The following is a 26,236-nucleotide window of genomic DNA, read 5'->3' as shown; positions in this document are numbered from 1 at the left end:
AGTCCACTTGCCAACCAATCAGCACTCTCTTCTCATACAGCATAACTTATTATTGGCTGGCACCCATTGCTGTCAGTTGCATGGAAAGGAAAATCAAGATGGGAAAGCAAACAGTGTAGCGTGCCATTGTGTTACTGTGGTTTATTAATTCCACTATTGCACGGGAGGTGAAGATGGTTACTGAATACATCTACATTTTTTCAGTGCAATTGCAAATGAGTGTTCTTAGTTACAGGTTAAATAGCAGACCTCTTGAATGCAATCAGTTGATCATTTTTTTTTGTGGCATTGATAAGATCATTGTTTTATGCAAATCAAAAATAAGAAATGTAAAACATGAGCACGTGAGATGTAGAATAGGACTGGAACCCTCAGGAACCAGAGAACACCGACTCAAGGTGAATGTCAAAAGAACCAGGAAAAACTTTTCTATACAGCAAGTGGTTAGTTAGGATCTGGAATGCACTGCCTGAGAGTGTGGTGGAGACAGATTCAATTGTGGCTTTCAAGAAAGAATTGGGTAATTAACAGAAGAAAAAAAAAACTGCAGGGCTACAGAAAAAGGGTGGGGGAAGTGGGAAAAGCTGAGTTAATCTTGCTGAGAGCCGGCATGAACACGACAGGCTTCTGTGTTGTAACCATTTTATGGTTCGTGACATTGCAAAACACCTTAGTCAACAAAATGCTGAAGTATAGTCACTGTTGCAATATGGGAACACAGCAGTCAATTTGTGCACAGCAAACTCTCATGAACAGCAATGTGATAAATAATGAAATAATCTGTTTTAATGATATTTAAGTTGAGGGATAAATACTGGCCAGGGTACTAGAATGAACTTCTCTGCTTCTACTTGAAATACTGTTGAGATCTTTTACATTCACCGAAGAGGGAAGACTACCAACCTGAAAATACTACATTGGAACTTCAGCCTAGATATAGTGCTCAAGTCTCTACAGTAGGTCTTAAACCCACATTTTCTGACTCAGAGATGAGAATGCTGCCATCGAAACCATGGCTAACACTAAAAAAAAAAATTGGTCCCTGTGTAATACACCGGAGACTTGATCAACTTTATTCCGGTTACAGAGATAGTATGTCAAGAAAAAGTGAAAGATGGGAAATGCAGAAACACTATGCACTGCAGGGTGAATTCCTCAATGTAACGATTGGTTAAGTATAATAAAGGGACAGATCAAATGTACATGTTTTATTTCTGTTATGGTTTGATCAGTACAAGTAACAAAAATTGCTGTGGGAGTACTTCATGGCAGTTGCAAATCAGGCCCACAAGATCTTGCTGCCAAAGGGAAGCAGATGATTCAATAACGATGCGTTTCATTTCTTGAGAGCTCCCCCAGCAAAAAAATGCAGCAATTCTTGGTCGGTACTGTTACACGTTATTTTGTCAAGACCAAAAAGAGAACAATTATGTAATATTAAACCTGTTGTGCAAGGTGTTGACTCCATGTTGCAGTGGACATATTCCACTTTGCAAATAATTTATGAAAGGTAATTCTAGCCTCAGCCACACAGACACAAACACACACTCTTAATACCTAGTGCAATTTACCTCACCTCAAATCCCAGAGAAAAAGAGAAACAGTCTGACACACAATTATTTATTACAAGACATAATGCTTAATGACACTTCTTCATGCATGCTGAGCATCCCTTCTGGCAACTGGTTATATTAGCTCCAAGGCTACATTACTCCTCTGATTGGATATTTGGATAGAACATTCAATTGGGTTTCAGGAGACAGTGGAAGGTTCTGCTAATTGGCACCTGGGGTTTTGGCAGGGTATGCACTTAATATCTAAGATGTGCTTCGACAGTGACTGTGCTCAAATCACACCACCCCCACCCCCCCGCTCCCCTCTCAAACACGTAGGTGGAAGAACCTGGGCTGGAAATTCAACAATGCTTGCTGAGGTGGCCGATTTTGTACTTGTCAAAGAGGACAATGAGTTACCTGAAGCCTGAGAAACGTGCTGCACTGAACAGTCAAACCAAATTGCATAAGATACTGCTGTGAGCTTGACCCACCCCAGGCCGTGATGCGGTCACGTAGGGAAAGTGGGAGGGAGAAGGGTGGGGGGGGCGAAAATGGTATTTGATTTGTGTTCTGCTGTTGAATGAGCATGCAAAGGACATCATACACCTAACTCCTTGGGTACCGTTAAATGGAATACTACTGTTGTACTAAATTATTGTAATTTCTGTATACAGGACAGTTACCTCACTGAAAAAGCAGCAAAATTAAGAACCCGGTGCACATTTCTTTAGTGTTGCCATCACGAGTGCCTTTTTAAAAATAAAATCCTTAAGCTAATGAAACCCAAGCCATTAACGTTCACACTTGGCACCCAAAGCATGTTCTTCTTTCCTTTGAGATTAAAAAAAAACGCAATGCAATCTGCGGATCAAATTATCTGCGGATGCCGATGGGGAAACAAGAGGCCCTTTTGTTATGCGAAGGCAGAGTGGGGCCGTGGGCTGGTTAGTTCTTTGGGGCCAGCGGGGAGAACACAAGTTTAGGTGTGGGCAGTGCAGGAAGGGGACTCATTCCCTCCCTGTGGTGAGCAACTTGAGGGCCTTCTGGAGATTCTGCACAGCTGTCCCCACGTCTTCGTACTGCAGGGCGCTGCCTGCGTATTTGCAGTACTTCTGAGCCCTGGCGTAGTCCTCCGGGGTCAGGCGCACCTCCCCTGTGGGGAAAACAAAATTCATTCAGTCGGTCAAAAGGAGATTCTGTGGAAATGTTTAAAAAACGTGCTACGTTTTGACAGTCGATAGGAAAGATTGCAAACATTGTACACTTGTTCAAACAAAAAAAAATATGCTGCAAGGATAAACCCAGCAACCAAAGGCCTGTTAGTTTAACATTGGTATTGGGAAAGCTTCCAGGAACTGTAATCTGGGACAGAATTAACAGTTACTTCGACAAGGGTGGATTCATTAAGGAAAGCCTGCAAGATTTGTTAAAGGCAAATCTTATATAACTAACTTGATTGAGTTTTTTGATGAGGTAACAGAGAGGGTAGTGCGACTGGTTATAGTGTACAAAAGGCTTTCAAAAGGAAAAAGTACCAGGAGATTTGAAACCCATGGAATCAAAGGGACTATGCAAGTATAAATACATAGTGTCATGAAAAGCCAATTACGGCCACAAATTACTTACGGACATATTGAACTTTTTAAGGAAAACGTGTGTGTTTTAAAAAAAAAATTCAAGCAAGGACACTGAACAAAAGATGGCTGATAATGTAAAGTGACCACTTCCTGGAAAATTCGGATGTGGGTTATATTGACAGGCCTGCCCTGAGAGAAAATGGAATATCAACTCTGAAAAGGTGTCATGGCCTTCTTCAAGCAGAGACACTTAAAAATGTTAGGAAATAAAGATAGTTTAAGTAAGTTATGTTAGTATTTGTGGGTGTTAGGAATGAGTTTTATTTTTAACATTTAAGTTTGATTTGTATTTGTGTGTGTGTATTAAGAAAAGGTCAAATTGAGTTTTAGTTTCACTTTAAAAGGTGTCCACATTTCTAATGAGTTTTACAACTGTCGCAGCTAGGTTAAACAAACAAGGGTAGAGAAGCTGGGCTGTTGCCTAGCAACAGGGGTCCAGAGATGCCGGCCCCTCCCACAAACACAGAAAAAAATAGAAACAGCAGTTTGATTTGAAAGCTGTTCAAGTAGCGTTGGTTTTGAAAGTAGCTGCCAGGAGAGACTAGAAAAGGGGAAGATAGCCACTCCCAAGCTCAAGTAAAGACCCCAAAATCCAGGGGAGTGGAACAGGAAAAAGTCCCAAGCAGACCTTCTAGTCAAAGGAAGGACAGGAATCAGGAATAGGTCCTGTTCTGTGGAAGTGAAAGTAAGGAGCAGAAAGGAAGGCTCCAAATCTAAAAGAAGCAGATTTAAAGTGAGAGGCCAGGAGGTTCAAAGAGACGGATGAAAGTCTGTAACTCTCTGCAATGGGCATGCGAAGCAGTTGACAGCTGAGTCGGTGAGAGTGCATAGAAGACGGCTTGAATACACGTGGTGACCCAGGGAAGAGGAACATCGGAAGAGGAGTTTGAAACCCTGGAGGTGAACCCTTGCAGAAGGCATCTGAGAAAGCATAGGTTTGGGAGAAGGTTCCAAAGCGAGTGCTTGGAGAATGGAGATTGGAAACCCTTGTGTGGAAGACGGAGTTCGGTGAGACTGTTTGGCTCATGGCGTGACAAGAGTCTGGGAGTGTAGGGAAGTCGAGGAGAAATCTATAGCATCTGGTTGAGGTGGCACCTGTCACTTGGTTTCAGAGTGTGCTATGTCTGACCACAGGATGCCTTCTGGTTTACATGGACTGTGTACTTCCTGTGAACATTAGAGTATAAGATAGCTTTTGTAACTTGTGTTATCCTTATGAATCTGTAAAGCTATAGTTGTGGATGAAGGAGTATTGTAATATAGTTCATCTTTTCTTATTTAATAAATGTTTTATTCTTTTGTTAAAAGTTCATTAGCTGACTCCGGTGACTCTGTTCAGTGGCCACTTTCCACATACCTAAACAAACAAATTAAAAGTTAGCATCTATAAAGCTGGATTCCACTCTGGGATCAGGCTTGTCCGGGGGTTACCTCAGCTGGAATCATAACAAAAGGGAGGTAGGAAAGATGCAAAAGACTGAACTTTAATCTCCTGTGTTTGCAGAGACAAAAGACTGATTACCACGTTTCAGCAGTCACCTAAAATCTATCGCCTGTTTATTCGTGTCTCAGAATGTGTAAAATAGTCAGAGATCAAAGAAAACAGGCTCTGGGTGCAAGACTTGGTTTCTTTCCTCATGGGAATACACAGGGAAAAATGGGTTTAAAAGCTAGCTGTAGAGCAGTGCCGTGTGTGCTAGTATGCTGGTGTGCTGTGTGTGAGACAGCAAGAAGACGACCGACTAGTCACCCCTGCAGTTGCAGGCGAAGTCTCTCTTGCTCTCTCTCTTTGTTGCTGGAGGCAAGGCTCAGTGGAAGCCACAATCAAAGAGGAAAAAGGACAGCTTCTTCAACTATCCTGCAGAACCAAGTGTCTCCAAGCCCGCTAAGAAACAGCAAAGTCAGCTCTACCGGAATCACCCAACTTAACGGCTATAAAGTTTCTGCATCTATGCCTCACGGACAAGCCAAAGACTGATTTGTATATCTTTTTTAACTGTTGTTTGGACTCTTAACTTCTCATTTCTGATCTGTGTGTACATGTGTTGCATTTTTATTATTTTTCACAGGTTTTTAGTAACTACTAAACTTACTCTTTCTTTGATTCATGGAAGCTTGGTTAAACTGATACCTTCTAAAAAAAAAACATACATTGGACTGGGAAAAAGGTATCCATGAAGGAAGGGGCCCCTTTTAAACTGGTGCAACCAACTGAAAGGGCTGAATAAAAAGGGGGAGCCAACTCATTCCTCCTCACCCGGGAGCATAACAAAATTAGGGTCTGATTCGGGAAATTCACAAATTGGGGGAGCTCGCCCAGGGACCAGTTGTAACAATAGTTGAATAAGTGACAGGAAATGGACAACAGTGGCGGACACTGTTTTCCAGATTGTAGGGAGAGATACAGTAGGGTTCCCAATGGTTAGTACAAGGACCAATGCGTTTCTTGATACTGATCTAGGCTTGTGTGTACAGGGCACAATTTCAAATTGTGAGGATGACACAGAGCTTGGAAGTATTGTGAACTGTCAGTGATAGGCTTCAGGGGGACATAAGCTGGTGGACTGGGCAGATATGTGGCAGATGAAATTTAATACAGAGAAACGTGAAGTGATACATTTTTTTAGGAAGAACAAGGAGAGACAACATAAAATAAAGGATATAATTCTAAAGGGGATGCAAGAACAGACTGACCTGGGGTATATGTGCACAAATCATTGAAGGCTGTAAAGAAGGTTGGGAAAGAAATTAAAAAGGCATACGGGATCCCAGGTTTTATAAATAGAGGCATACAAAAGCAGAAGTTATGATGAACCTGTATAAAACACTGGTTTAGCTGCAACTGGAGTATTGCGACCAATTCTGGCACCCAACCTTAGGAAGAATGTGAAAGTATTAGGGAAGGTGCAGGAAAGATTTCTGAGGATGGTTCTAGGGATCAGGGACTTTAGTTATGTGCATAGATTGGAGAAGCTGAGGATGTTCTTCTTGGAGAAGGGGAAGTTAAGAGGAGATTTGATAGAAGTGTACAAAAATCATGAGGGGTCTAGACAGAGTAGATATGGGAAAAACTGTACCATTGGCTGAACAAGCCAATGGTGAAATAAGGAATTTTTTTTTTGCACCGTGTGTGGTTAGGATCTGGAATACACTGCCTGAGACTGTGGTGGAGGCAGATTCAACCATGACTTTCAAAAGGGGATTGGATAAGCGCCTGAAGAGAAAAAAAATAATTGCAGGATGACAGAAAAAGGACAGGAGTGGGACTAGCTGACTTGCTCTTGCAATAAGCCAGCATGGACACAACAGGCCAAATGGCCTCCTTCTGTGCTGTAACCACTGTATGACACACATTTAAGATAACTGGCAACAGAGCTAGCAGGGAGATGAGGAGAATATTTTTAATTAAGTGGGTTACAATGATCTGGAATGCACTGCCTGAAAGGTGGTGAAAGCAGATTCAATAGTAACTTTCAAAAGGGCACTGGATATACATTTGAGAAGGAACATTTTGCAGGGTTATGGGGAAGGAATGGTTGTTTGATTAACAGGATAGCACTTTCAAAGAGCCGACACAGGCGCAAGGGGCTGAATAACCAACTTCTGTGCTTTCTGATACTATTTATTAACGACTGGGAGGTTAGCAGAACAAAAAGGGGGATTTCAATGACAAAGCTATCAGTGAGCCTCATGAGGTGGCTGTTCAGATGGAGTTTAAATGTCCCAGCTCAAGCCATTGTTCACTGTGCTGTTTTGAAAAATGCTGAAAAAGCCATTTATTCATTTCTACAGTTGCCCTGGGACTTGGTCTAATGTTACGTACAATGGGCTGAGCAATTAGAACAAATAGTGGGAGCCAATATTTAAAACCAATTTAAAACAGACCCGACACCCACACGGATCTACTTCAAAGATAGTTTCGGACTAGCATTAAATGGGCAGGAGCTGAGTGCACTAAACTACAGAGTACAAAACGAGTTTGAATTCGTTGCTGCAATAAAAAGTGAAATGCTTGCATTTGCAAAGCACCTTATTACACCAAAACACTTAAGTGTTTCACACAATTAGTGACTTTTTGAAATCCAGCTGCTTGTTATGTAGCAGAGGGAGCAACCATTCTGTACCAGTGACAATAATAAGGCAAATGGCTAGTTAATTTGGGGGGCTCATTTTATGGTCAGGGTGCAGGGTAGAGTTTTGCCTTGGAAGGGGAGGGGAGGTTTATAGTTACAGTGGAAAAGCGAAAAAAGATCATATTTCAAGCACAACTCCCTTCTCACTATAACCTCACAGTAAGCAACTATGTCAATGAAAACGCCAGGATGAACTCAATGCTTTCCTTCTTCCACCAGAATCCCTCAAAGAAATTGCATTTTCATAAGCCATTCCCATGTACCTCAAGCTTCAGTGTACAATTCATCTGCCTTTAATGGAACACATTTAAGCAGAAGAGGAGGTCAGGAGCCATCATGACAATGTTATTTGATTTAGAATATAAGTTATCTCAGATAATTAAGCAAAGTATCAGATAAAAGCAAAATACTGAGGATGCTAGAAATCTGAAACAAAAACAAAAATTGCTGGAAAAACTCAGCAGGTCTGACAGCATCTGTGGAGAGAAAGACAGAAAGACAAGAGTTAAAGAGAAAAAGAGATTGCAGGGTTACAGAAAAAGAACAGGAGTGGAACTAGCTGGCTTGCTCTTGTAGTAGGCCAGCATGGAAATGAAGGGCCAAATGGCCTCCTTCTGTGCTGTAACCACCATTATGACACACGTTTAAGATAATTGGCAAAAGAGCCAGCAGGGTGATGAGGGAGAATATTTTTCTCTCCAAAGTATCAGGTAACTTCAATGAAGAAGTCAAAATGTGCCCTCAACTTCTCATTTGTCATGCAAGCAAAATCATAGATCGGAACACCTCAGATTCCAGCCTGTAACTCAGTCCCCATATCCATTATTCTTCCTACATTAAGCAGCTGTTGTCTTCCTCCAGATGACCATCCCAATCCTCGCTATATATTCTTACACTATCCTTCTCTATATACCTGCTCAAAACTGAATGACAAGGTGAATCATGTTGAAAACATTTGTGTTACTTCGTATTATGCCCTTTTCCTTTTGATAGGTACCTGCACAATGATTTGAAGACGCTGGAGAATTGTCCACTTGGCCAATGTCAGTGAGCAAGCGAACACCCTCCTTAGATCTCCCTGGAAAGACAGCCGAATGCTTTGATTCTCCTAATATTCGAATATCTTAAAAAATCAGCACTGAATTCTTTCCTTGGAATCTGGGCGAACTCAAAACCAAGCGTCCTCAAAACACCTCTTTCAGTCAACGTTGGATAATTATACAGCTTAGCACAACGTAACCTGGATCTCCCTTCCTATCATACTAAAGCGAATGGATCAGGTGCTTCTTGAATCTCGTGGTCATGCATGAGGCACATCCTCAGAAAACAAGCAACATTCCAGTGTCACTTTGATGCTTATTTGCATTTTCCAGCCAACCAGTCTTCCTGATCTGGATCTAATTTGCAATTTTGATCATTATGGCAGGTGAGGGTGTAATACAAGCAGCATAGCTGGCCTGAGAATACCAAGAGAGTCTCCCTTTGTCCTCTGTGAAGATTGTAATATTGTGTTGGGTTGCAATGATTAGAATGAAGAAATCTTCAGGAAGTTCCACACATTTGCTAGCTTGTGATAAATGTGACCATTAAAATTAGCTTGCAGTTCTTGCACGCACACCCTAGAGTTTTTTCATTCCTTTTAAGTCCCCAGACGAATTCCTGATGCTCAGAATGACAAGCAAGTATCAGGGTCCCAAGGCCTGTACAAGACCAGATGGACAAATGGCTCTGCATAGGCTGCTATTATATTTGCCTCGTTGTGGCAAAATTATGGAAGGTAACAATAAAACAGCAGAGAAGAAGCCTTTCTTTTTTTTTATTCATTCATGAGATGTGGGTGTCACTGGCGAGGCCAGCACTTATTGCCCATCCCTAATTGACCCGAGATGGTGGTGGTGGTGAGCTGCCTTCTTGAACCACTGCAGTCCGTATGGTGTAGATACACCCACAGTGCTGTTAGGGAGGAGGTTGCAGGATTTTGACCCAGTGGCAGTGAAGGAACGGCGATATATTTCCAAGTCAGGATGGTGAGTGGCTTGACGGGGAGTTTGCAGGTAGTGGTGTTCCCAGGCATTTGCTGCCCTTGTCCTTCTAGATGGTAGCGGTTGTGTGTTTGGAACGTGCTGTCTTAGGAGGCTTGGTGAGTTCCTGCAGTACATCTTGTAGATAGTGCACACTGCAGCCACTGTGCATCGGTGGTGGAGGGAGTGAACGTTTGTGGATGTGAAGCCAATCAAGCTGGCTGCTGTATCCTGGATGGTGTCAAGCTTCTCGTATGTTCTTGGAACTGCACTCATCCAGGCAAGTGGAGAGTATTCCAACATACTCCTGGCTTGTGCCTTATAGATGGTAGACTGGCTTTGGGGAATCAAGAGGTGAGTTACTCACTGCAGGACTCCTAGCCTCTGAACTGCTCTTGTTGCCCAGTACTTATATGGCTAGTCCAGTTCAGTTTCTGGTTAATGGTGACTACCAGGATGTCAATTGTGGGGGACTTCAGCTATGTAACAGTAATGCCAATGAATGTCAAAGGATGATGGTTAGATTTCTCTTGTTGGAGATGATCATTGCCTGACACTTGTGTGGTGTGAACAATACTTGCTACTTTGTCAGTACAACTCTGGATATTGTCAGGTCTTGCTGCATTTGGACTTGGACTGCTTCAGATGAGTGATTGCGAATGGTGCTAAATATTGTGCAATCATCAGGGAACATCATTCACTTCTGACCTTATGATGGAAAGAAGGTCTTTGATAAAGATGGTTGGGCCGAGGACACTACCCTGAGGAACTCCTGCAGTGATGTCCTGGTATTGAGATGACTGACCTCCAACAACCACAACCATCTTCCTTTGTGCTAGGTATGACTCCAACCAGCGGAGAGCTCCCCGACCGACTCCCATCGACTAGAGTTTTGCTAGGGCTCCTTAATGCCATACTCAGTCAAATGCTACCTTGACGTCAAGGGCAGTGACTCTCACCTCACCTCTGGAATTTAGCTGTCTTGTCCATGTTTGAACTAAGACTGTAATGAGGTCAGGAGCTGAGTGGCCCTGGTGGAACCCAAACTGACTGTCAATGAGCAGGTTATTGCTAAGCAATTGCCACTTGATTACACTGTTGCCGATCCCTTCCCTCACTTTACTGTTGATCGAGAATGGACTGATGGGGCGATAATTGGCCAAGTCAGAATTGTCCTGCTTTTTGTGTACAGGAAATACCTGGGCAATTTTCCACATAGCCGGGTAAATGCCAGTATTGTAGCTGTACTGGAACAGCTTGGCTAGGGGCACAGCAAGTTCTGGAGCACAAGTCTTCAGTACTATTGCTGGAATTTTGTCAGGGTCCATAGCCTTTGTAGTATCTAATGCTTCGGCTGTTTCTTGCTATCACGTGGAGTAAACTAAATTGGCTGAAGACTGGCAACTGTGATGTTGGGGACGTCTGGAGGAGGCCAAGGTGGATCATCCATTTGACACTTCTGGCTGAAGATTGTTGCAAGTACTGCTGTGCATTTGCGTTGATGTGCTGGGCTCTCCCATCATTGAGGATGGGGGTATTTGTGGAGCCTCCTCCTCCAATGAGTTGTTTAATTGTCCTTCGCCACTCACAACTGGATGTGGCAGGACTGCAGATCTCAGACCTGATTGGTTGGTTGTGGAATCGCATAGATCTGTCTATCGTTTGCTGCTTATGTTGTTTGGCACACAAGTAGTCTTGTGCTGGAGCTTCACCAGGTTGCCACATCGTTTTTAGGTATGTCTGATGCAGTTCCTGGCATGCTCTCCTGCGCTCTTCATTAAACCGGAGTTGGCCCCCTGGCTTGATGATAATGGTAGAGTGGGGGATATGCTGGGCCATGAGGTTACAGATGGTGGTTGAGTACAGTTCTGCTGCTGCTGCTGATGGGCCACAGTGCCTCAATGAATGCCCTGTCTTGGGTTGCTAGATCTGTTCAAAATCTTATCCAATATGGTGCTAGTGCTACATGACACAATGGAGGGAGTCTTCAATGTGAATACGGGGCTTTGTTGTCACAAGGACTATGAGGCGGTCACTCCTACTGAAGCTGTTATGGATGTGCGGCGGGCAGGTTGGTGATAATGAGGTCAAGTATGTTTTGCCCTTTCGTTGGTTCCCTCACCACCTACTGCAGACCCAGTTTAGCAGCTTGGCCAGCTTGGTCTGCAGTGGTGCTATCAAGCCACTCTCGGTGATGAACACTGAAGTACATTCTGCGTACTCGCCACCCTCAGTGCTTCCTCCAAGTGGTGTTCAACATGGAGGAGCACTGATGCATCAGCTAAGGGATGTGGTAATCAGCAGGAGGTTTTGTCCTGGAGGCTTCAAGCGGTTCAGAGTCGATTTTGAGGACTCCCAGGGAAACTCCCTCCCGACTGAGTACTACTGTGCCGCTCCGTGCCACACCTCTGCTGGGTCTGTCCTGCCAGTGGGACAGTGATAGTGATGGTGGTGTCTGGGACATTGTCTGCAAGGTATAATTCCATGAATATGACTTTGTAAGGCTGTTGCTTGACTAGTCTGTGAGACAGCTCCCCCAATTTTGGCACTAGCCCCCAACTGTTACAAAGGAGGACAGGGCTGAGTTTGCCATTGTCGTTTCTTGTGGTCCGGGTGGTCCAGCTGGTTTCATTCCTTTTAGATTTTTTTAGCGGTTTGTTAGGCCATGTTAGAGGGCAGTTAAAAGTCTGTGTCTACAGTCACATGTAGGCCAGATCAGGTAAGGATGACAGATTTCCTTCCCTAAAGGGCATTAGTGAACCAGATGGGTTTTTATGACAATTGACAATGGTTAATTCCAAATTTTTATTGCCATCTGCCATGGTAGGATTCGAACCCTGGGTCTTTGGATTACTAGTCCATTACACCTCTGCCTCCCCTCTTCCTCACACTGACAATTTTTATTGAGACTTGCTAACACACAGCACTTCATCCTGTGTCTCCAACTTCTCCAAGCTCTTGGAAATGACTTGTTCTACCGGTAAATGAAAGAACACTTTTGTCCAAACAACAAGGCCCTCACAAACAGCAATGTACACACGTGTTGTTGGCTGATGGAGGAATGCTGGCTAAGATACTGGGTGAACTCCCTGCTCTTTATCAAACAGTGCTCAAGAAACCCCAAGACTGAGGGTTTTAGAATTCTGTATTCAAAGCAAGAGGTTTTAAAACCAGAGTCCCAAAGGGAGTGGGAGAGGCAACAAAGGTTTAAGAAAGAAGAAAAAAATACACAATATTTTCTCTTGTGCAGCTACTTTCCTATACATAATTGAATCCATTCTATGATACATGAAACAAAACATTAAGCTGATGACTCAAACTTCTTACTCATTTCTTACACATTACTGCATTTCCCCTGTGATCCAAAGAATACAGCATTCTCTCTGAACTGTGGAAGCACAGTATAGAAAGGAAATAAATGATCAAAAAAACATTTACAGAAGAATCCCTGTGCCCTCTGACCTATAAGGATTCAACTTAAAGTCACCATTCTTTCAATCCAATCACTCCACGGTCTCACCCCTTCCTATCTGTGTAATCTCGAGTCCTAAAGCTTTACAAGGTCTCTGTGTTCCTCTTCCTCTGGCCTCTTGCACATCTCTGATTTTGATTGTTCCACCAATATCAGCTATGTCTTCTGCTGCTTGGGGCCCAAACTCTAGCATTCCCTCCCTACACCTCTCCGCTTGCATTTCCTCTTTTAAAACCTTACCTTGACCAAGATTTTGCTCAGCTTTCCTAATATCTCCTTATCAGCCTAGGTTTCAAATTTTATTTGATAATGCTCCTGTGAAGCAGGTGTTGGATGCTCAGTGAAGTAATGCAGAGAAGAATTGAGGTTGCAGAGTTGTGTTTTTTTGAGGTGAATAATGAAAATAAATTGGACAAGCCACACAATGAAGAGGTGCTAGTAAAATCTGAGACCAAAGGAACTCTGCTAACCAAGATCAGGAAGAGACAGTGGGAATTTCTTGGGCACGTAATAAGAAATCATGATTTAGAAAGTCGGATGCGGATGGGAAAGATCGATGGTTAAAGGGATCGGCATAGACAAAGAACAATCTTTTTAAAGAGCCTCACAAACAGGATGTATATACCACCAATGAAGATGATCCACACCTCGAGAGCAAGATTAACATGGAGGCTCATGGCTGTCAATGGTCTGTTAGGAAATAGTGCCTGAAGAGGGAAAGGGAAAGCTTCTGCGAAGCACCTTGGGACATTTTGATGTTGAAAGAGTTACATAAATGCAAGTCGTCATTATACTGGGAGTCCGGAAGTGCTAGATTTCATCAGCTTTCTGTATTTTTTTTTAATTGACTTAGTAGTGCAATATCTGTTAAATGGTAATGAAATACTTTCTGTAGCAGTTACACTATTTCCCTTCAGCGGTTAATAGGGTTTTAGAAATCCTCCTTACTCCTTCGCACCCCCACTACCCAGGAAAATATCTATTAAACTGTCGGCAGAAAATAAAGTAAGAATAGAAAGCAGAAGCTACCAGATTCACTGGACAGTGAAAGATTGCTCGTATGAATGAGTGGACCTCAATGGAAGAGTGGGGGATGGAAGAGAGAGAAAGAGGGAACATAATTTCGGTCATATGTCTTCTGCCAAAATAATTTTTTGTAAACTTCTATTTCTGGCTACCATAGAACAGCACAAGAGGAATGCTGAGAACCACTGAGCATTCCTTTGTCCGTGGTGCATTCGCAGTGAAATATTCTCCTTCACGAACTGGGTGGTGGGAGGAACAACTGTGTTCTCAAGCTTGCAGCAAACACGTGATGCTTAACTGGACAATGCAATATACTTCCTCTTGTTTAGTCCTCTGGTGAATGAACATCAGAGATGCTGTTTGTCAATTTTTCAGTTTAGAATCAAAACTCTCCCTGAATGGATTGCTTTCTTTGGTCCATATATTTCCTGCAACCTGCTTTTGTTCTTATAGAGAAACTGCCCAGTTTCAAACCAGAGACCCTTCATGTTTCAGGCAAACATGATTATCACAACATTATGTGATCATCTAGTGTGTGGGTGCAGAGAGTTAGCATACTTTCTGCTTTTATGTGCTAGTTTGCTTCTCATTTTTGGCCTACACCGCTGGCTAGCATCAGTGCGAAAAAGAGACTCAAATGTGTAAATCTCTCTGAGAGTACACAGCCTCTCCGTCGTCAAGCGTTCAGCTGTGCCTCTTGGCGACACACAGAAACTGGGCCCTTGCAGTCCCAGGCTAATGCTTCAGATGAGCTCGGAGGACGTGTGCTCCCCCAGACATGCAGTGTGCTAGTCCACTGGCATGTTTTCTATTTTTTTTTTATTCATTCATGGGATGTGGGTGGCGCTGACTAGACGCCGTCCCTAATTTTAAGAGTCAACCGCGTTGCTGTGGGTCTGGAGTCACACGTAGGCTAGACCAGGTAAGGATGGCAGATTTTCCTTCCCTCAAGGACATCAGTGAACCAGATGGGATTTTACAACAATCGATGATAGTTATCACGGTCACCATTACTGATACTAGCTTTATATTCCAGATTTATTAATTGAATTTAAGTTCCAGCAATTGCTGGGGTGGGATTTGAACCCATGTCCCCAGAGCATTAGCCTGAGCCTCTGGATTAATTGTTCAGTGACATTACCACTATGCTACTGTCTCCCTGTAAACATCCTCCAGTGCTGGTGATACAGTTTGACAGGCACTGGTAGCCTTCAGTACCTTGTCACACGATCATTCCCGTTCCTCTTGCGAGCCTGAACACTGAGTGCTAACAGACTATTCAGCAGTGAAAATATAATTGTTGCACTCCAAGCACAGGACAGGGCCTCCTTTTTGACGAGTATGAAACATTCCCAGTTCCAATACCAGCATAAACTTTGCTTATATTCCCGTGAACGCAGAAGATTGAGGAGCTACCTAACAGTGGGCCTTAAAATGATAAAAGGAATCAATAGAACAGATACAGAAACGATATCCTCTTGTAGAAGGAAACTTGAACAAAGAGGCTCAACCTTAAATTAAAGCATTTGGTCAGTACAGAAAGTGTTCCTGATGTTGAATATTAAAGGGGAAGGGCAGTGCATTATGGTCTAACTCTTGAATGAGAAGTATGCACCGTTCAAAGACCTCTTTTGCAGCATAACAGTGTGGATCCAAAATGCAATAAAGCACTTGAGGTGGCAAATGTTCCCTGACTTCCAATCAGCTATTATGCTTGTGATGAACCAGCAAAAACTCGGATACCACCAAGCTTGAAAAAGAGTAAATTAGGTGAGATAAATTGAGCAGTTGAGTTCAGGAAGTTCCTAGTTTGGCTTTTAAAATCCTGCAGGTTGCAAGAAGGGGGGAATAATCTGGAGGTAAACAGTTCCCATAGTTTTGAGTAGTTGGTGGGGAAAAAAATGAAGAGTTGAAATACCAGAGAAATAGAAACAACCTCTCGAAATTTCCTGGCAAGTTAAGCATTTTGTGAGGTGTCAATGGAAACTAATAAGTGAAGACTATTGTGTTAAATAAACTTACTTCAATAATAAGTTCAATTAACAGAGCCAGGCAGGACAATGGATTAGAACTCATTCTTTTCACCACAGCTCAACATCTTTAAACTGGAAATCACCCACATGAATACAGGTGAAAGAAAGACAATTAGACAGGTTTCATGCAGCAAGTTACATTTGGAGAAATGTTATATGACCAATGCAAGAGGTGACATCTGGTGAGTGTAGCTTGGGAAGAACAGGTTACTTATGGTTCTCAAAACTCTCCACCACTGGGCTCACCTCATGTCTGGGTCTGCTGCAGACTCATTCACAGAGATCAACTGCTCTGATTAGACAATAACTTCATTATTGTTGTATTATGACACTACCAGGATGACATGAGGTGAATTAGATGGAGTGGGTCTATTTTCATCTAGAAATTTTTATGTCGATGAAACCTTAAGAAGCAATTTCTCAGAAAAAGTTTGGAAGTCCAAGGGAGAACGGTGAAATAATTTATAACATGCGATGTGTAATTTTGACAACTGTACAACTGAATTTACTAAGAGGTGGGAAGTTGTGACGGGGCTAAAGTGGAACATTTTTAGGGCCATTTTAAACCAGTCACATAGGTCAAAGAATGCTGCTCTGACAATTCATTATGATTTGGGACTTGTTTTTAAGTGGATGAAGAGAGACTGAGTTTGATACTAAGTTTGGGTTTAAGGTACACAACTGGTGCAGTGCAGACAGAGTTCACCTTTATCAAACTAGTTGCAGGAATTTCTTGATGTAGTGGTGTTCAAAGAGTGTAAAATGTTCTTTTGCCAAGCACTGAGACTCCCAGAAATTATCAAGCACAATTACTCATGGAAAAATTGCAATTAAATATGGACATATTAAATTTGCAGTGAAATTAAAGATCACAGTGCACAGATTGAAACCATAGCCCTTGCCTGGAGTCTGTAACTAGTTTTAAGTTTCTCTAAGAAATTACCTTTCCAAAGTTTATCTTCTCTGCTCTCACATGCACCTGTTTTCTATTGGAGCAATTTTCAGTAAATATAGCAGTCAGCCTGGTGTTGCTTTGAGGTGACAATATTTCCATCTATATTAATAAGGTCCCTCAGGCAACAATTGGCTGACTGATCTCCATCCAGATTAATGTGACTCTGAAAGATCATGGCCTCTTAAGGGATTAGGGGAATAAAATTTACAGAGTGGAGTTAATTATATAGAAGAGAGAATTGGCACAGCATCTGATGCTGCTGACCGAGAGAGAGAGGTGTATGAGCAGGTTTCTGCATATCTCCTAATAAATGTAACCAACAACTACAGTGGCCCTCATCCTCACAAGGGGGAAGGTTGAAACTTAAGTAAAGGAATCCTGCCTCAGGAGCACAATGTGATGAGGCTAAAGCAGCTGGATAAGGAAAAGAACAAAGGCTCAAATAAAACACATTTAATTTCTTTGGTTATCTATATATTGACGGCCAGCAGTTGACAACCGATGGTGATTGAATTTGAACCTGTGGCCCGAGAAATTATCTCAGCTCTCAGCATTGCTATACAAGAGAAAAAGTCTTTTACTAACATTTACCCATGCCTTCCTACTTAACCAATCTACTTTGGGGAAAATAATTCCCAGGCCTTTGTAGAACAAATCCCTCGTTGAAAAATCAGAACAGTTACAAAATTATAGGTAATTTTGACACTTCTTTTGCTGACATTCATCTCACTGGCTTGGTGAAGTTACCAAGCCTGATGGTGTGTAAGAATTGACAGAACAAAACGTTATTACAGTGATAAGGTTGCTGAAGTAGCCTGGGCTCAGTGACAGTTGTTCGGTGACACTGAGAAGGTGCAAGCCAAAATGCCAAGGATTCTCCCTGAACGTATGAAAGTACATGTTCTGTCTGGAAGCGGAGGGGTAAGAGAAGGAGCTGGAAGGGGGATGAGGGTTTGTCTGGAGTTGAATCAACTTTAGGCACAACTTAAGAAAGCTGTGCCCAATTTAGTACCATTTCCTCCCAAATAACGTAGTAATAGAACAAAGGGGTCTATTCCGTTACTTAAGTTGTATTACATTGTGCTGTATTAACACTTAACCTAATTAATACTAATTGCTTAATAGCTGTGCTGGAACAGCACAGGCTGGAATTCATGCGAATGCATTAAGTGACGCACCAAAAATAGCACAGAGAAAATTAAAGTGCAATATTATACAAGAGAATTCAAGTAATGGAAATAAAAAAAACACCAAAATAATGGAAATATTAGGTTCATGTGAAATGAAAGAAAATTCAAGGTACATTTATTCAGTCCCGTTCCTCACAATTCAGTCACCATGGCTTTACCCTTTGGGACTCATGCTCTCAATCACTCTGCTCTCTAAATTACTGCCTTTATTTAAAAAAATCCTTCTCAGAACACAACATTTTCACTTAACCTCCTGTCACCTTCTTGACTTCTAGCATGTGGCTCAGTGCCCATTCCGCTTGTTGTTTTTCAGTGAAGCCTCGAGGTGATTGGGTGTTATAGGTGCCAAGTAAAACATACGGTGCCATCATCTGGAGTGAGTCTGTTTAAACAGTGTCAAATGGGAATTTCACGCAAGCAAGAGGTTGGGAATTCTGGTTGATCGGTGCATCGATGGCTGTTCTGGTGCCGCTTCATGCTCTTGTTTGGTCCTGGAAAGATTTATCAATTTTGCTTTTGATTTCTACCCCTCTATCACCTTTACATGGTTCATCTCCGACACTTCCCTTCTCTTCCTTGACCTCTCCGTCTCCATTTCTGACAATAGACTGTCCACCAATATTCATCACAAGCCAGTCGACTCCCACAGCTGCCTCTACAGCTCCTCACACCCTGCTTCCTGTAAGGACTCCATCCCATTTTCCCAGGTCCTTTGCCTCCGTCCCGATGATGCCACTTTCCAAAACGACGCTTTTGACATGCCTTCCTTCTTCCTTAGCTGACCCGCTGTGGTTGACAGGGTCCTCTACCGTGTCCGATCCATCTCCTGTGTCTTTGCCCTCACACCTTCCTCTTCCTCCCAGAACCATGATAGGGTTCCCCTTGTCCTAACTTTTCACCCCACCAGCCTGTGCATTCAAAGGGTCATCCTACGCCATTTCTGCCAACTCCAGCATGATGCCACCACATCTTCCCCTCATCAGCACACCACACCCCCAACACCCCCCAACCGCCCCGGTCAGCATTCCATAGGGACCTTTCCCTCCGGTATACCCTGGTTCAATCCCCCATCACCTCATCCCATTTGCAGAACACCTTCAGTCTGTCCGCAAGCATGACCCAGACCTTCCTGTTGCTTGCCATTTCAACACACCACCCTGCTCTCATGCCTACATATCCATCCTTGGTCTGCTGCACTGTTCCAGTGAAGTCCAATGCAAACTGGCGGGACAACACCCCATCTTCCAATTAGGCATTTGGACTTAACATCGAGTTCAACAACTTCAGACCATGAACTCTCTCCTCTACTTTCACCCCCTTTTTATCCCTTTTTTGAAAACTCGTTTTTATTTTTTATCCACTTACTTTTGTTCACTTATTCATTGTTTTATCCCCCGTTTTAATCCCATTTTGACCCCTTTCCCCCACCCCCCCAACCCCACAAGGGCCATCTATTACTTGTTCATATTGCTCTTTTTAGAGTGCTTACTCTTGTCCTGCTATTATCACATTCTGCTTTCTTATCTTTACCACTACCAACACCTTTATTAGCCCTTACCACTACCATTAACACTTCCTTTGTCCTTTTGTCCATGACATCTTTGTCAATCTCTCCTTTGCTCCCACCTATCACTGGCCTTCTATCCAGCTTTATCTGCTCCACCCCCCTTAAACAGTATAAGTTTCATCATGTTTCTACTTCTCTGTAGCTCTGAAGAAGGGTCGTATGGACTCGAAACCTCAACTCTGATTCTCTCTCCACAGATGTTGTCAGACCTGCCGAGTTTTTCCAGCATTTTCTGTTTTGTTTCAGATTTCCAGCATCCGCAGTATTTTACTTTTATCTTGGGAATTCTGGAACTCCATGTTGTCAAGGCAGAGCTGTGCCTCATGTACAAAGGGGAGGTGCTTAATCAGGAGTGTGATACAAAATAAAATTCTCCACAGATGAACTGCTTGGATAAAGAATGCAAGAAAGACTTGCATTTGTACAGGTCCTTTCACAACTTCAAGCGCTGTATGACTAATTAAGTCACTGTTGTTATATAGGAGATGCAGCAGCCAATTTGTACACAGCAAGGTCCCACAATCAGGAAATGTGTAATGCCCAATTATGTTTTTAGGTATCGATAGGACCTTTTGAAAAGAGTCTCACCTGCCCCAGTCTATAACTCCAATAAATAAGTTGTTCATACTGTAAAGGCAAGTCATAGCACAATGGAAGTCTTGGATATTTAGGAGGAGTGACAGCACTTCCTACTGACGTTGCTTAAAGCCAAACTCTCCTGGCCAAAGATAAAAACAAAAAAAAACTGCGGATGCTGGAAATCCAAAACAAAAACAGAATTACCTGGAAAAACTCAGCAGGTCTGGCAGCATCGGCGGAGAAGAAAAGAGTTGACGTTTCGAGTCCTCATGACCCTTCGACAGAACTTGAGTTCGAGTCCAGGAAAGAGCTGAAATATAAGCTGGTTTAAGGTGTGTGTGTGGGGGGCGGAGAGATAGAGCGACAGAGAGGTGGAGGGGGTTGGTGTGGTTGTAGCGACAAACAAGCAGTGATAGAAGCAGATCATCAAAAGATGTCAACAACAATAGTACAATAGAACACATAGGTGTTAAAGTTAAAGTTGGTGATATTATCTAAACGAATGTGCTAATTAAGAATGGATGGTATTCCTTTTCCCACCTATTTCCATTATATAAAAAAAAAACCCACTAGAGCTATACCTTGAGTGCCCTACCATCCATTCTTAATTAGCACATTCGTTTAGATAATATCACCAACTTTAACTTTAACACCTATGTGTTCTATTGTACTATTGTTGTTGACATCTTTTGATGATCTGCTTCTATCACTGCTTGTTTGTCGCTACAACCACACCAACCCCCTCCACCTCTCTGTCGCTCTATCTCTCCGCCCCCCACACACACACCTTAAACCAGCTTATATTTCAGCTCTTTCCTGGACTCGAACTCAAGTTCTGTCGAAGGGTCATGAGGACTCGAAACGTCAACTCTTTTCTTCTCCGCCGATGCTGCCAGACCTGCTGAGTTTTTCCAGGTAATTCTGTTTTTGTTTTTTTTTTCTCCTGGCCAATCTGTGCATGTACAATAGATTGGGATTGGGTTTGTGGCTGGGTCTCCCAATGCCTGGAGATCAATAGAAAAACACTTGAGAAATCTGACTGCATCTGAAACAATGTCAGTTAGCTCAAACTCAAAATACTCAGAAAAAAGTGTTAACTTAATTAGTTGCAAAAATGCTAAAGAGAACTGGCACATTGTGAAAGGTGTTCAGGTTCCCTCTTGATGTAAATCCCATTCACAATTGTTTTGGTCAGGGAGACTGAAATATTCAAAGGAAGTGCTATAAGCTACAGACATGCAGAAAGGAGATTCTAAAGAAAAGCATGTGAAAGTTTTTTAAAAAACATTTTATAATTTAGCAATCTGTGGAAAACACATCAAAAAGATTTGTGAAAAATATTAGTAATGAATGTGCTCAATGCATGTCTCAACCAGATTTTATAGGATGAGGAAGATTATTTGTAATACAATCTCCTGGGGCTTATCCATCTCATAAACTTCCAATTTGAGACAACTAATTGTGTATTGTCAAGGGGGGGATATCACACGTATACCCGGCATGCATCTTTCTTTAAATAAGGGACCACAAAAGTCCTTATTGCAGATGGCAAGCACATTAGGCTGAGATAAGAAGCAAAATACTGCAGATGCTGGAAATCTGAAACAAAAACAAAAACAGAAAATGTTGGAAAAACTCAGCAGGTCCAGAAGGGTCATACGGACTTGAAACGTTAACTCTGTTTCTCTCTCCACAGAGCTCTGAAGAAGGGTCATACGGACTCGACACTTTAACTCTCTTTCTCTCTCCGCAGATGCTGCTAGACCTGCTGAGTTTCCAGCATTTTCTGTTTCACATTAAGCTGAGATATTTGTTCTAGTACTGAGTAATAGGGTTTTTTTTTGGTGTCTACAAGGCTGTTCAGGCAAAAAGCAACACATAAATATGGCAACGTTTACTTTAAATTATACAAGTCAATCCATTTGGGAAGACTGAAGAACAACCTTCCTCTGGAAATTGTGAGGAATGTAGTAGGGCTGGCAGACTGATTACAGCAATGTCCTATAACAATATTACATAGCAATTATTTTCTTTCCTTATGAAATGCACATTAAATAATAACTCTGATCCAAAATCCCTATGATTATTAAACTCTTAACTGGCATTTAGTGAGAACGAATAACCATTTCTAAAACCTACAGTATACTTGCACCAATTAGCATAGTTCTTGTGCCTAGTACAATCATGCATGAATCTCCACAGACCCATTTGGAAGAAAGATGTAAACTGGAAACCTGATTGGACCCATCATTATATGATAGATATGCATCACAGTTTAACTCTCGCACTCTTTCTTGAGTTCTTATTTCAAGTTAACTATTTTCTGTTCTGTACAGACAAATAAACTATCTGCAATCCCATGCTGAAATTGAATAATAAAAGCAATTTTTTTTTAAATAGAGAAAAATATTTGCACTCTATTACTCAGCTGCCATTTGTGGTTTTGTTCCAGTTAGATGTTCTGTTCAATTTTTGGAACAAAAAAAAAAATTAGGAAGGTCACGGAGAATCAAAGCCACCATTCATGGGTTTGGTTATGTTCCCTTCTCCAGGGTCAATGAGTTTTAAACGAAAGGGACCCAAAGACTATCAAAGTGACCTGTAACACATTTGGTCTCACTTCAATAAGTCCTCTAAGCTGGTCTATAAATGCTTTTTTGTTGTGGGTCATAAGAGATTTAGATTCCAGGAATCCACTTCCTGTGTTTATGCTATTATAACCATTGACCGTAACCCAGTGGCAGACTTTGAAACAAAGGTAACTCTGGTCTATGAGTCTGCTGCCAACTAATTTAATAACATTAATGTGGGGTTTTGGCTTGCAAAGTTGGAATTAAAATCTGGAGCAACCGATGACATTGATAACTGACTCTGATTACACTGTATGTTTCCTGTGCTTCGTAAAAGTGCAATAATGGAAAACGACTTAGTTGTACCAATAAACTAAATGCTTCAAAAGAATAGTCAATGCAAAACTTTAATCAACAAGGCTAATAAAACACCAGACCACATCCGAGGGAATTTGATTAGAAGCCCAAAACACTGGTCGGGCTCGAGTGGTATTAGTTAGGCTGATATTGTAGAGTCTTACAAGATTACAAAGGGAGAAGACAGGAAACGTTGTAAAGAAAATAAATGTGGTGTGCGAAATGAAAAACCTCGAGGGCAGACTGGCCTTTTCTATTGTATATTTCCTTACATCCTGTAACATACTCAAGCCGATATGTAACCCAGGCTAGGCATCACGCGATCTGGGCCATTAATACTTTCGTACCATACTGAGAGATACCTTCAAGGCTATCTGCCTATTCTGGTGCATGTTAAAAAAGTTATGATATTACACATGTAGAAGGTTGCCTGTAATAAGAAACTTGAGCATTCTCACATAAAGAACTTGTATTTACATAGCAACTTTAACATAATTAAATGTCCCAAGGTGCTTCACAGAATTGTTATAAAACTAAGATAAAAGCAAAAAACTGTGGAAGCTGGAAATCCAAAACAAAAATAAAAATACGGACTCGAAACGTTAACTGTGTTCCTCTCCGCAGATGCTGTCAGACCTGCTGAGTTTTTCCAGGTATTTTTATTTTTGTTTTGTTATAAAACTAAATTTGACAGAACCAAATAAGGGGGTATCAGGGCAGCTGATCAAAAGCTTAGTCAAAGAAGTAGGTTTTAAACAGCGTCTTAAAGGAAGTAAGTGAGGTAGAGGCACAGAGAGGTTTAGGGAGGGAATTTTGGTGCTTAGGACATAGGCATCCAAAGGCATGGTCACAAAAGGAGGCCAAGAGGCCAGAATCAGATGGAACATCCTAAAAGGTTGCGGAGCTGTATGGCATTACTAATACAGGGAGGGGTGAAGCCATGGAGGGATTTGAAAACAAAGTTGAGAATTTTTAAAAAATCAAGGTATATTTTTTACTCCAAGTGTTGGAATGAAGTAGCTTGTATAACACAGGATGCAATAAAATGTAGTTCATTCCTTCTCAGTCTTTAGAAAGTACCAAACTGCCACAGTTTGTGACATTTACATTTTGCATGGTCTCATTAAGCCACTTTCCAGCAATACTAGGTCAGTTCAGTGTTTTGGAATTGGATCCCGCTAGCATCTCTACTGAACCAGCCAAGAAAACAGTTCATTTTGGGGCCCCCAAACACATCACTGCGGTCAATACACGCTAAGTTCAAACCCAAAGTGAGAGAACCATCTTGTAAGTGCTGCATTAAGTTCCGGAGGATAACTAGAAAGAAACAAAGCAACAAAAAAAAAATGCTGGAAAAACTATGGAGAGGGAAACAGAGTTAGCTTTTAGATTGAGCGGCCCTTCATCAGAATTGACCTGAAACGTTAACTCTCTCTCTCCATTTTCTTTCTGCCTGGCCTGCAGAGTATTTCCAGCACTTTTGTTTTTAATTCCGATTTCCAGCATTGGCAGTATTTTGCTTTCGTAAAAACAAAGCAAAATGCTGCAAACTTGTAAACAAATATGTTAGGGCTTGTTTTGCAAGACAGAATGGCAAAGGGAGAAGAGATTCCCTCCTAATTTGTAGCACAATTCTAATAATTTGCTTTTAACTCACACTTATAAATTACAAGTAATAGATACAGTAAATACTGACCGGTGGCGTAGCAGTATTATCACTGGGCTGGTAATCCAGGGACCCAGAGTAATGCTCTGGGGACCCGGGTTCCAATCCACCACGGCAGATGGTGGAATTTGAATTCAATAAAAATCTGGAATTAAAAGATGACCCATGAAGCCATTGCCAATTGTCGTAAGAACCCTTTAGGGGAGAAAATCTACATATGACTCCAGATCTGCAGTAATGTGGATGCTCTCTGAAATGGCCTAGCAAGCCACTCAATTGCATCAAAACACAAAAATGTCAATAAAAAGGAATGAAACTGGATGAACCACCTGCATTGACCTAAGCATTGGAGACGACAACAGCAAATCCAGCCCTGTCGACTCTTCAAAGTCCTCCTTACTAACTTCTGGGGCTTGAGCTGCCACACAGACTCGTCAAGCAACAGCCTGACATAGTCATACTCACGGAATCATACCTTACAGTTTCCCTGGGAGTCCACAACATCGACTCTGACCCCAGGAAGTCTCATGGCATCAGGTCAAACGTGGGCAAGGAAACCTAATGCTGATTATCACTTATCACACTCCCTCAGCTGATGAATCAGTGCTCCTTCATATTGAACACCACTTGGGGGAAGCAGAATGTAATCTAATTGGGGGACTTCAGCGTCCATTGTGTTGTGTAGTACCAGCACCGTTCTAAATGGAAAAGATTTCAAACAGATCTAGCAATTTAAAACTGGAAATCCATGAGGCACTGTGGGCCATCAGCAATCTGTAATCTCATGGCCTGGCATATCCCCCACTCTACCATTACCACCAAACCAGGAGATCAACCCCGGTTCAATGAAGAGTGCAGGAGGGCATGACGCCAGCTGCACCAGGCATACCTAAGAATGAGATATCAACTTGGTGAAGTTACAACACAGGACTACTTGCATGCTAAACAGTATAAGCAGCATGTGATAGACAAAGCTAAGCAAATCCACAACTAATGGATCAGATCTAAGCTCTGCAGTCCTGCCACATGCAGTCGTGAATGGTGGTGAACAATTAAACAACTCAGTAGAGGAGGAGGGTCCACAAATATCCCCATTCTCAATGATCGAGGAGCCTAGCGCATCAGTGCAACAATCTTGTGGTGGGATCTTCCAAACCCACGAACGCTACCATCTAGAAAGACAGGGGCAGCAGATACATGGGAACACTACCACCTGGAAATTCCCCTCCAAGCCACTCATCATCCTGATTTGAAAATATATCGCTGTTCCTTTACTGTCGCTGAGTCAAAATCCTGAACACCCTTCCTAACAGCACTGTGGGTGTACCTACACCACATGGACTGCAGCGATTCAAGAAGGCAGCTCACCACCACCTTCTCAAAGGCAATTAAGGATGGGAGGATGGGTAATAAATGCTGGCCCAGCCAGCGAAGCCCACATCCCCTAAATGAATAAAAGAAAACACTTCAAGTA

The 26,236-nt window shown here is 42.2% G+C and overlaps 1 protein-coding gene across 2 annotated transcripts in view; it reads right to left on the bottom strand.

Annotated features, from left to right (window-relative positions):
• Positions 1-1,195: 1,195 nt before the first annotated feature.
• vta1 (vesicle (multivesicular body) trafficking 1) overlaps positions 1,196-26,236 on the bottom strand; it is a 195,997-nt gene continuing 170,956 nt past the window's right edge. For both annotated transcript variants that reach the window (XM_041183007.1, XM_041183008.1), the window contains one exon: positions 1,196-2,709. In XM_041183007.1, the coding sequence (XP_041038941.1) occupies positions 2,564-2,709 (146 nt within the window). In that variant the 3' untranslated portion in view covers positions 1,196-2,563. The remainder of the gene's footprint in view (positions 2,710-26,236) is intronic.

This window comes from Carcharodon carcharias, chromosome 2 (genome assembly GCF_017639515.1).
Source record: "Carcharodon carcharias isolate sCarCar2 chromosome 2, sCarCar2.pri, whole genome shotgun sequence".
Lineage (NCBI taxonomy): Eukaryota > Metazoa > Chordata > Chondrichthyes > Lamniformes > Lamnidae > Carcharodon > Carcharodon carcharias.
This window is presented reverse-complemented; position numbering and strand designations above follow the sequence as displayed.